The sequence below is a fragment of the Squalius cephalus genome, assembly GCF_949319135.1.
Source record: "Squalius cephalus genome assembly, chromosome: 16".
NCBI classification, from domain to species: Eukaryota; Metazoa; Chordata; class Actinopteri; order Cypriniformes; family Leuciscidae; genus Squalius; species Squalius cephalus.
Window position 1 is genome coordinate 4,959,612 of NC_137137.1, and position 12,940 is coordinate 4,972,551.

A 12,940-nucleotide genomic window follows, 5' to 3' on the forward strand; every position below is an offset into this window, starting at 1 on the left:
ATGTAATTTTGGAATAAATGTAAAATTGCTTAAAACACTAACTTGATGAGATTTAAACGTGGTTTTAATAAATAGAACATTACATTGTTAATGTAAAAAAAATACAAAATAGAATTGTATTTGTTTTTTTATGTAATGTAAAATAATATTTAACCAGGAAAATTTGATAACATTAAGTGTAACTGGGACATGAATTGACATTTGATTTCTAAAAAACAAACAAACAAAAAAACTGAGAGGACTTTGCCTCCTCATTTCAGAACACCACTGCACGCCACTGATATATATACATAACCAAATGGGTTGGTTTTAATATATATAAAATATGTGGGTCTGCATTAGAGTAGATTTGACAGTCAAATGTCATGACGTTTACTAACTTTACTGCCTTTGCCCCCCCATTATTGGCCATAAATATGTGATATCAAATATTGTGAGTGAAATGTAGCCATTATGTGCTAATTTTATGATTTAGTATATGAGGGGTGTTTTTACAGAGAAAGTAAAACTAAACAAAAGTATGGCTCTTTATAATGACATTAAACATGCATTCTATGCTAACATACATCTGAAGAAAGGTACAACCTCCGGACATGAAACAGAAGTCTGTGCAATGCTAGAAACAATATATGCAAAAAAAAAAAAAAAAAAAAAATTGCTTCTCACAATTCCAAAATTATATTAATAATAATAATAGTTTTAAAAGTAAGGTGCATTTCATCTAGGAGAAGAAGCGAAAATGGAAAAGAAAAAGTGCTGTAAAATTTCTGTAAAATCCTAAATGTTACATAAACAAAGAAGAACTTCCTCAGTTTGGTTCAAAATTTCTTTAGAATTGAGTTTCATCCTATCCTAATCATATATATATATAATATTATATTATATTATAGTTAATTACTGAGACACTCATTGTCCAATATCTAACCACTTGCAAAAAAAATGCTGCATGGAGCCATAATGTGCAGTCCTTCTTATTGACAGCTAATTCTCTGTTATTTTGAAGACTTTAGATTAGAAAACTAATGGAAATATTTCATGATGGCATTGAGTTGAAATGTATGCAAGTTTTCTTTCCTTTCTTTGTTTCATAATTCAAAATATATACGTTTCTAAAACGTTTAACCCTCATCAATAGTGCTGTACCTGGTTTGAGAAACCTTTACGTATAGGAAAGACAATGTCGGAGTACTGTAATAAATAGCACGCAAAGCACGCAAACATCAGCAACCCATGCATTTGACACAACTACAGCCTGACGAGACATTATATAAATATATAGCAATCTATTAACTTTCCTGTCGGAATCATTTTTAGAACAGCAGCTCTATGGTATTAATCTATAACCACACAGTAAAACCAAACGCTACATTTGAAATGGTATGCTTTTTTTTTTTTTGTTAGGGATCTGTGTCACAAGAACACAAGGCCACTATTTAAATTGTACTTAATGGGAAAAAGCAGGTAAACGTAACAAATTCCTTTTCTAATATTCTTTTCCTTGAGTTAACATCTACTCCAGACGCTACACTGGACTGTGCTTTCAATATTCCCCAACAAATACATTTGTGCTTTATCCTCCCCACCAAAGAAAATGAAAAATAGAGCTTTCCGCTCTAGTTGCATTTTCTCAGGCACATCCGAAACGGTGATTAGGTTCAAACGAACTACTCATAATTAATATACACATGTGCGCTAAAAATACCAACAAGGCAAAAGGAAATAATACTACTGAATTCAATTGATCTTCACAGGTCAACAGGCTGGAAATGTCATCTTGGCACAAACCCACAACTAGGAAGTTCTTTTCTGTCTGAGTTAAGCTAGCGTTTTTTAATTCAAATGCTGCAACAGCTGCGTCCGACTCAAATGGAAAGGTGGAGATCGGAAATGTGGCCCTTTTTTCTTCAGCTCGCTTTCTTTACGTCTGATTTGCCGCTTCATTTTATGACACAAAAGGGAGAACACACTGATAGGACACCTTTTTGCTAGGGTTGAGATGACATGACTATGAGGCATTTTAGTTCTTTCGAGAGCAATTTGATCAGAAAGTTTCACTTACTATGGCGTGTGACTTGTGCATCCATTACCACTTGAGTGTGTTTCTACTTCCTACAAGCACTGACAAAGGAATAACGGGTCTAAGTGAGTGCTAAGATATACTAATACAAAGATATAGTGGGAAATAAAAGGAAACCATAAAGAAAAAGGTTAGCAGAGAATTCATCCGGAAGCAAGAGAATTATCGCCTCGCGTCCAACCCACAGAGAGAACGAGACACAACAGCTGCCTTTTGTTTCAGTACGTTTACATTTTTGTATATTTTTGTTTCCTTTTTCTTTTTTCCTCAGTAAAAAAGAACGAAAAATCACTCGTCTTGCTGCAACCTCCTCCGCTTCTTCACACGCAACGCCGCTGCCGATCGGTCACTTAGTCAGTCAGCTCACTGGTTCGCTCACTTGTGTCCGGGACTCGACCGTTTCCTCTCGGCTCGGCCTCGGGACGGCGGAGGGAGGAACAATGTCTCTCATCTCCTTGCCTTCTCCCATCACAGTCGTCTGCTGCCCTCTCAGGTCAGCGGAGGCCATCTTGCTTGCGTTCTGAGCGTCCCTGCTTGAGCTGTCAGTTCTCGCCTCCTCTCTGCAGGCCACGTGCTCCGCTTTCGGCCTGGAGGTGCTTAAGTCCTGGGGTTCGTTTTCCATGGTCGCAGGCGCCGGCGGCCCCCCGTGCGTGGAGTGACCCAGGGAGAGCTGGTGAGCCTGCGGAGTGTAGGTGGAGGGCGGCATGGCCTGCAGGTGGTGGTGTTGGTGGTGGTGATGATGGTGGTGGTGTTTAAAGTGCTGCCCTCGCTGATCTCTCTTCTTGTGACTCTTGAGTCCTCCGCCGCTGGTTGCCGTTCCGCTGCCGCTGCTGCTGCTGCCGTTCCCTGGGTCTGTGGATGCCTCTTTGTGCTTCCGGCCGGGATGCTTGTGAGGCCTCTGTCCCGTTTCTACCTCCTCACCTGTAGGGGTCACAGTTGATGTAATCAGTCGTTTTGCAAATGTCTCCGTCGGTGTGGTTCCAGAGGTGGTAGATCCCTCCAACTCCTCCAAAGTCTCTCGAGTTTTGCGTTTCTTGATAGGAAGCGCCCTCTCCTGAACAGGCTTTAAGGAAGACTCCTTCTGAGCTTTTTTCTTGGCCTCTGCGGTGAGAATGGCCGCGGCGGCGTACGCGGCGGCTGAGCCTGTCCCCACCGCTGACTGCGAAGCAGCTGCTGGCTTGCGGCCACGTTTTTTGGGGGTGCTCGGCGGTTCCTGTTCCGATTTCCGTTTGCGCCCTCGGCGCACTTTGGCAACTGCCGCTTGCCCCAATGGAGCTCCCGGTTCAGTTTTAGGGGCAACAAAGGGCATCTTTACAAGGAGTTTTCCCGGACTCTTTTCTACGACACGCTTTACCGCCACTCCTTCCGTAGCCTGCCGTACCTTGCCACTGCCTTTTGGGCGGCCCCTCCCACGACCGGAGGGTTTGACCACTTTGGGCTTCTTTGGCGGTCTCTTTTCTCTACGAGATGGGCTTCCTCGGCCCGTGACTGTGAAGTCAAAGTCATTGGGATCCGTGGTGGTATCGCCCACCTTTTGGAAGTACGCCATGAGCTCCACTTTGGAACGGAAGGCTTTCCCTTCTGGGCTGAAAAATAAAAACAAACACATTACTATGAAATGACAGTAATTTAATATCAATTTGAAAGAACATTCAGTGTTTCCCCTACAATGTATTAAGCAGCGGCGCAGCGCCGCCGCTGGATTTTCAGCGCCGCTGCAAAATCTTCACATGATCAGTATATCACAACATTCACTTACACACCTAAAAACACGTGAAAACATGGCGACCGGCGGCGCTGCTAATGCGATGGCTCTGAATCCACTTGTTGACAAGAAAGGAGGAAAGAGCCACAAATGGAAATATTTTATGTCACGTTGCCATAAGGGGCCGTTCACATAGCGCGTTTTTTGCGTTTGCAAATTCGTTATTTCAAATGTGGGCGCGCGGCAAGCGCGCTCATAAGGGCCTGTTCACATATCGTGTCTTTTGCGCGCTCAAGTTCGTTATTTCAAATGTAGGCGCGCGGTATGCGCGCTCATAATAGAAGCGACAAGGCGCGCTCGTTTTCTCAAGCGCGCCTCTGTTTATGCATAGCAATATGTGATGCTATGTGTGATATGTGATGCTCTTTTTTTTGTGCTTATGGTAAATCTTTGATTAATAAAAAGTTAAAAACGAACATCATGTAATAATATTTCACAATATTAGGCTACAAATACAAAAGAAATCCTGTTTCTGACCAGTACAGGTACGTGCTGCAATAATCATGCCTTCTGTTGATCGTATGTCAAATTTCTCAAAATGTCCATTTCTATCCACAAAACTTGCCAGAAGTCATGGTTTAAGGGGTTATTTGCAAAAAAAAAAATCTTCCGGGGGTGCATGCCCCCGGACCCCCGAGCGCGGCTTGGTAACAACCTCCGGCACGTAACAGCACCGCTGCTGGAAAAATTTATAGGGGAAACACTGACATTTGAACTTGAGAAAGTCTATGTGTGCAAAATTTGCAACCATCATACACACCTGTGGTACAATGTTCATGTTTATTCTTATTGAGTATGCTTTAAAATAAAGTATTGTGGGAACTGTGACACATCAGTCAGTGTTCAACAGCATGCACCCTTATTCATCATGTCAAATTATTTGGAAGAATAATAAACTTCATGTCCTTTGATTATTTAGCCATACAACAAAATCTTGTAAATCAAGCTCTAAAACACAAATCTGTGACCCTGACCAGTGTAATGCACAGCTCTCTCTTTCTACACATGCAATTCAGATTTATTAAATAACTAATGAGTTAATATATCAAGCTTCAAATACTGGGACCAGTTACGCAAACTTGCCTTGGCAACTTGGCAAATATTTTTTAAAATATACTTTATATTTTATTTCCATTAAGGTTTATTTTATTTTAAGTAACGAAAATGTTTTTTAATGGTCTTAGTTTTAGTTGACAATACTATACCCAGCTATAAATCAGCTGTAAATCTGTGATTAAGACTTCAGCAACAATAAAATGGGAGGGATTCTTACTTAAAACATTAGCCTATTAGTAAGTAACATTGGTATGACTTTGTTTGGGCCAAAACAATTTAATTCATAATGTTACAACTTGTGAGAGACCTCACAAGCTGGCTTTGGCATGATGGGCAGAAGTACTAGTATAAATAATATGTGGATTTATTTCAGTCGAACGGGGAATATAGGACATCATCTGAGGCCGTATCTGGTTTTCCAGTGTTAACAGGTTTAGTTTTGTTGCGTTTACAACATGCCGCCTAGTGAATCTTTTAATTTAGTAGTCAGTGACTCTCCAAACACAGTAACGTAACTTTAATAATGACTGATTTGTTGCATCTGTCATTTGGAATGCAACCTTGTGAAATGAATATCATCACAGTTGCTCTCAAAAAAAGTCCTAACTTCCTGTAACTTGTACTAACTTGATCAGGTAGACATCAAATTTGCCAGCAGATCGGCCCGACTTGCGCTGTTTCAGCTTGCGCGTCCAACCTTGAGGCAGTGAAGGGTCGTCATACAGTGGGCCTCTGTCCCGAATGATGGAGCGCCGCTGCTTGGCTGATGCAGAAGATTCTGGAGCGCTGAGAGCAGCTCCAACTTCGGGGTCAATGGGTTCAGACTTCCCTGCCTCCGCCTGTTGTCCGACATCCCCCTGCGTAAAGAGGCGCGGGGGAGGAGGAACAGATACTGTGGCCTCGAGTTTTTCCACATCTTGCCGTTCCTTTTTGTTTTTCTTCTGCTTCTGTGTCTTGTCTTTTGAGCCCTCCTGGTCTTCATTCTTGTCCTCACCTCTGCTGACAACACAAGAGATAAGTGGCACACTGAGACAGGATGACAGTATTACGGGTCTGTATTCTAGTCAACCGCTTGTCTAAATGTCTATGAGGTATTTCACTGGACAGAGTGCTGCGTTTGCATGTTAGCCATCATCAATTCAATAGTTTGGCTTCAAAGCATGCTCATTTTCAGGTCACACAAGTTCGATTAAATACCACCACCAAGCAGGCGGGAAGTGGTTTGAATTTAAAGTGTTAACGTAAAACTTAGCTGATGCAATTCGCATCTTAACATCTTTGGACGTCATCCTCAGGATGTCTATTTCGTAACTTCAGGATAAAAAAGTTCAATTTGATTTCTACTGTGCATGCAGACACACGGAAATCACCCTGGAGGTGTAAAGAGGCCTGTGTCTAACAAAACCTCAACGTGGAGGCTGAATCATTGTGTCTTCAGGCGATGAAGGAATTTCCCACCTGTCTGTGGCTTGTCCCTCACAAGGGGACAAACTCTTTGTGTTTTTCACCAAAGAGGTTACTGATCAACTTCATTTTCCTCAGACTTTGCAGTTTAGTCTAAATACATATGTTTTTGTCATGACCACATGGTGGCTTGGTGTTTGAGAAACGAACAATGAACAAAATATTAAAACCCATTAAAACATCACATCACGATAAACAAAAAATATACGTTGTGAACTATTAGACTCCGTATCTCCAGCAACTGAGATTTAAGAGAAAAAAATAACTAACCAAAATATGTTGCCTATTTATTTTTATATATAATTATTCTATTTATATTTTATTTCTTTAGTCATCGTACAGTACTGCTTCCCTAGTTTTGGGATACAAAACTTCCACAATAAAACCAGATTTAAAGCACACTGTTTTTACTAGATTTTCTTATCATTTAAGTTATTCTGTCAGGGTGGAGACTGGGATCATCGTAACAGAACCAGCATGTTCTAAGCTCAAATGTTGTGTCACTTTCAATAATAGTGCAGTGTTAAAATTGAGAAGACACAGTCAAGTGGTGAACACATTCATGACGTTTACCGGGTAGATAAAGCTGGAACGACTGGTTAATCTGTTATTTTATGTTACACTCACTTAATCAATAACAGTCGACAAAAAAAAAAAAAAAAAAAACACAAGCTCAAATTTTAAAAAAATAAAATTAATTAAAGATTATTCAAGTTTCATGTGTACGAAATAGCACATCATTATACTATATTGCAAAGAAAGGTGCATATTTCAATTCTATCTAGCCGATTTTTGAGAATAGGATCATTCCGTGTCAACTCTGGTACCCGTAAAAACGTTTTCATTTTGATCTTTTTTTTTCTGGTGAAAGAAATGCATAAATGAAGAAAGCAAAAATATTAAATGTCGTGAATGTATATTTACTGAGCAATTCACTGTTTTGTCGAGGGTGGTCAAAATTACAATTTTCACACACTCTCCGTATCTCTGGGATTGAACCCGGATAGGGCCTTTAAAATGAAGTGTTTGATAACAACCAAAATCTAAAAGGATATTAAAATATATGTAATACATCTTGAGTTACAGGCATGCAAACTTGATGCAAAAAAACACAAGAAGTGCTTTTCCCCATTTTTGAACTGTCACCGCTGGCATACAATGCAACAAAGATTTAACTACATGACCAAACAATCTCTGTGTAAATATAAAATAATGATGTTGCCATCTTTTTAAAGTAATTTTTACCCCCCTGTAATTTGGCTCCAAATCTCATGTGAAAATTGTCATTTTGACCCTCCCTCTACAAAACATTGCATTACCCAGTTTGTCTTTCTTCAGAAAAAAAATATTAACAAAATCAAATTCTGAAATTTGGTTGATTTGGCATGGAGTGACCCTATACACACTGCTCACAACAGTACGCATATTTTCAGTATGCAAGTGAAGTATAACTAGCATATTTAACTTGCACTATACAGCCTGAGCAAACTATGTGGAGTAGCATTTCCCACAATGCAATTTTTACCAGTTTCAAACTTTAGTAGATCGCAACAGTTCCAGAAGCAGAAATCACATTTTCTCCACAGAGGAATTGATTTGTAACAATAGCATAAACATTTCAAGAGCTCAGTGACTGTTAAGCGATCATATCTTATATGCTTCTTCTTTTTCAATGGATTATTAGTTTTTTTAAATTTACATCTGAATTGCGAGTGAAAAAACGAGACTATCCACAATCTTGAAATGAGATCCACACATTATCATTTATGTGGAAATGGAAACCGTGGTAAAAGAGTTCAGCAGCGACCGCCCACTCCCATAAAGCCCTGCAAATGACATGATCAAGTCGATCTCTCTAATCTCAAAATACTTATTTATTTCCATATGAATATTCTGGAGTATACATAACTTAGAATGTAATGTTTTACTAATAATCAATCAGTTTTAGTTCGCATGTCTGCCTTATTCAATCGTGTCATTCACAATGCTTTATTGGATGAGTATAATGTTGAGGGTCTAGCGGATCAGGCAACTTTGATATGATCTGAATGCTTGATGACTGACAAGAGATAAAGAATCTTTCAACCAATCAGGATCAAGAAAGGTGATAGTGAAACAAAACAAAAAACGTGGTTTCCTTCTAGTTGATGTATTCACTTTTGAATAAAACAACAAAGTTAAATAAACATGAACAAACACGTCCCTTTCCTGCGCTACATCTTCAGTGACACAACATTTACTAGACTTATTGATTTATACCTTTGAAAGCAAGTGTCATGAAAATACATTTCTGCAATCACTTTGTTAATAAAGAATTCAAGAAAATACAGTAATAATAATGTTATTTTAGGCAAATCTCAAATGATTTCATATCAAATGCCTGTTGTGCAAAAACAAAAACAAAAAAACAGCATCAATTCATCACATTTGTTGCACATTTGTTGACATAAAACACTTTTGGCAAGTTCACATGCCCTGTGGTGTGACTTGCAAAACTCCATTCATAAATATCTTATAAATATAAATTTCTACATTTTACATAAATACTATGCATGCAACTTTTATGACCTGAAAAATGAGGAACTAGATGGAATATTTGTACTTCATCTAATATTTGTAAAATCAGTCAAACCGCAGGACCATTTATTGTGAAAGTTATTGTTAACAGTCACAGAACCTAACATAAACACTTTCCCTACACATTAAAATCTTGTTACTTCATTTTACAACTTAATGTTGTAAATTACAACTTAAAACTTACAACTTCATGTTGTGTTACATGCTCCATGAGTTTATCACTAGGGCAGATACTAGTTCATTTGGCATAGATAAGATTAGGAGTGGGCAATATGACCAAAATCTTACATCACCATATAAGTCATTTTATCTCACGATAACGACATATAATCACAATATAGTTATTTTTGTGATATGTGATATTTATTATGATATGCTATATTTTTCATAATACTAAGCTAACTAAGTAAAAAAACAAAACACAAGCTTACTGAAGACAAGTAAACAGTCAGTGATAAAATAAGAACAAAGAAACTAATTACAAAAAAATAGGACAAAACTACAATAGAACAAAGAGACAAATGAAATAGACCTACATGAAAAACTTCTAGCACTAAATAAGAAATACTACATAAATTGTAAAAAGTCAAGTCAAAAGTAATTAAATGTACACTGCGTAGTCTTCACTGTGTAAATTAAATATGAATGTATTCTTATTAAAGTAACAAAAGTGATCCAGTCATGAGCAATTCAGTCAGTTTGATTAACATTAACGACAGGTATATTAGGCTACTGTCACTTTAAGACCGAATGCACTGATAAACTCAACTGTTCACGTTCACTTAAGACATAAATGACTGTGGATACTTCCATTCTGACACATAAGTGTGTGTATTTGACCTGGTCAAGCCCAATAAAGTGTCAAAAAGTACAGTATTCCCATGCTCTATGAGCAGCAGCTTCATACAGCGCACAATCAAACACAATACGAGTTCTCATTCGCTGCTTATTGCGCTTCAACAGTTTAAAATCACTTGTTTTAAAACAGCAATGCTTAAAAATGCATACAAAATGATAAGCTTTTATGACCACACAGCACAGCAACGTAACTGCAATAGAGACGATAGTCCAAAATCTTTACCGGCTGACAAATTTCTACCGGTTAATAGTGTCTACCGGTATATCGCCCACCCCTAGATGAGATATTCTGTTCATTAGCTATGGAATAATTCATAGGTTTGACCTTATGCATGAACTAACTATTTATGAGATGAACACCACCACACTAAGTTCTTTAAGCCACAACTTATTGGGGGCAGGTCAATTAAAGAATCATGATGAAAGCTAATCATTATTGATCATTATTAAGTTTCACATTATTGTGAATGTTGACTATACAGTTTAACACTAAGTAAGAGCTTCACAGGAGACGGCGGAGGCCTTGAAACTCAGCTGGAAATCAATTAATATCTGCATTAGACGGCTCATGTTCTGATCTTACATAGTTCACCCAAAAATGAAAATAATCCCATAATTTACTCACACACAAGCAATCCTAGGTGTATGACTTTCTTCTTTCAGCTAAACACAATCAAAGTTATATTAAAAAAATTATCCTAGCTCTTCCAAGCTTTATAATGGGGAGTGAATGGAGCCTGAGTTTGTTTCTGAAGCTACAAAAAAGCACATCCATCCATCATAAAAGTAATCCATTCGGCTCCAGACGGTTGATAAAGAGCAAACCAATGCGTTTTTGTGAGAAAAATATCCATTTATAATAACATTTCCCTTTAAAAATTCTCATTTTAGACTTCTAATTCGTGACCGGCGTTTTGTTTTGCTCTATCCTCTGTGCTTCTGCGTTCGTCAATACGTCGGGTCAGAGGTCACATTTCTGCCAGAACAAGACTCGGCCGTTACCGTAAGCCAGTGATTATAGTTTAAAAAGTTATAAAAATGGATATTTATCTTACAAAAATGCATCACTTCGCTTCAGAAGGCCTTTATTAACCTCCTGGAGCCGTATGGATTACTTTTATGATGGATGGATGTGCTTTTTTGAGCTTCAAAAACTCTATTCACTCCCATTATAAAGTTTGGAAGAGCCAGAATATTTATTAATACAACTCCGGTTGTGTTTGGCTGAAAGAAGAAAGTCATATACACCTAGGGTGGCTTGAGGGTGAGTAAATGATGGGATAATTTTCATTTTTGGGTGAACTAACCCTCTAAGAACAATTCATAAGTAATAACAAGTAAGATAAGAACAAATATACCATGCTGGACATTCATCAAGGATCATGTTTAGCCAGCATGAACAACTGTGGTTGAAAAAACATAAGTCAGAAAGATTATAATAACATGTTTATTGGAGTCACTCACTATGATGAAAAATATATTTGCCCCATTTCAAACAACATTATAGTTTAGTGACCACATTACCTCCATAATAAACGTTAAAAATTTAGATAAAACTATAAAATATTCCAAACTCAATGTCATCTAGACCAAATGACCCAGTACCTGCCCTTGTAATTCATGGAGCATGCAACAACAGCAGCAAGAAGTTGCACAGGATTCAAGTTCAGCCTTCGAGACATGTCACAAGTGTGTGTAAAAGACATGAGCAAGTGTGTTTTCCGTGTTACTCCGTTCGTGCAAAATAGCCTTGCGGTCGACCACACACACGCACATATAGACAAATATGATGCTGCTAGATCCGTTAGCTGGTTACCGGAAGTCAGCAGCTCAACAATATCACCAGTCTGCTATCACATGGGAGTGCCTTGTGCACTGCTAAAGCAAGCTGCTCACTATCTATTCCAGTTTCCAGTGATGCGAGAAGAACAACAGTCGCAAAAACAGTGTTTTGCACCTGGAGTTACATGGTTTGCATGCTGCAGGGGCAAAATGAGCAGCAATAACAACACAGACACACGCAGTGACATCAGACAGAGAAATAGCACATTGGCCAACTTGCTTGCATATGCAAACTTGCTACCTGATGATGTACAGCAACCTACACGGCGCCACGCCACAACACTGAACTAAAACGCATCTTAACCTCGTTTCTAAGCACTTAGTCAAGTAATTCCACGCCAGGACAGGCATAATCTATCTGGAGCAAATCTCATTTCGGTCCCTTGCCTTGTCCTGCAGCGCCACAAGCAAGCTAACTTACTTCAGTCTGCTGTTTTTGACAGCTAGCAAACACTTCGAATTAAACAACACGGGAGCGGCGTAACATTCACGCGAAAGAGACACGAATATCAGCAAAACAAAACATGTGTGCGTCCAAACCCCCAGGCAGCCATTCGCGCTACATTTTAGAGGAGTTTTTGAAGTAACGCCAGAAATCGACAGTAAACACACATTGGGATAAAGCGCGCAGCTCTCGTGCCGCACAATGTGTCCGTTGATCGTGGAAAAAGAGCGGGAGAAATACGAGTGACGTATTCTCAACGCCTTCGCGGGCTAGCGCGGCTAACATTCCCCCCTCAGCCTGCCTGACAAAATATCACAGCGACGATCAAAACCTACGCCATCGCCGCTCGCGACGCCTGACATTGGAAGCCGTGACAATGGGAATGGATGCGGTTCACACTTACAGTCTCTCCTCTCCGCTCTCTGCGGCGGCCATTTTTATTTAAATAAATAAATTTCCAAAAAATCACGCAACATCTTTGTGGGTACCCCTCACCCTCCTCTCCCACTCCCTCTAACACAACACCATCCTTCGGACGTGAGTTCTCGCGAGAGGTGGGGTGGAAGGGAAAGGGGGTAACGAGTTCGTTCTCGCGAGAGCTGAGAAGTGGATAACTAGAGAGGGGAACAACGTCCAGGGCGAGGAAAGCTGCATTGCACACCAGAATAACAGTGCATAACTGTATTATTTCATTCTGTGATGAAGCCCTGTTTCTTTGAGATAAATTCATATCAAGGTTTTGAATGTGTTTTCAGATATTTTTGTCTAAAAGTGCAGATTTTAAAAACCCTTTTCAAACAGGTCTGCACCTCATATAGGGAAGACTAGTCTAGTCCACTAATAAACAAGGAAACAA

General features: G+C 39.1%; 1 protein-coding gene across 2 annotated transcripts; it reads right to left on the reverse strand.

The window, feature by feature from the left end:
* Positions 1 to 922: 922 nt before the first annotated feature.
* On the reverse strand, positions 923 to 12,620 carry mecp2 (methyl CpG binding protein 2). Of its 2 annotated transcripts, none has more exons than XM_079896379.1 (3): positions 12,488 to 12,620; positions 5,526 to 5,897; positions 923 to 3,663 (listed from the first exon to the last, which is right to left on the reverse strand). In XM_079896379.1, exons 1-3 carry the CDS (start codon positions 12,517 to 12,519, stop codon positions 2,436 to 2,438), a joined length of 1,632 nt encoding a protein of 543 aa, XP_079752505.1. In that variant the 5' UTR covers positions 12,520 to 12,620; the 3' UTR covers positions 923 to 2,435. The 2 variants fall into 2 exon arrangements, with proteins under 2 accessions (XP_079752505.1, XP_079752506.1); XM_079896380.1 differs by having other exon boundaries at positions 924 to 3,663; positions 5,526 to 5,894.
* Between the last annotated feature and the right edge of the window lie 320 nt (positions 12,621 to 12,940).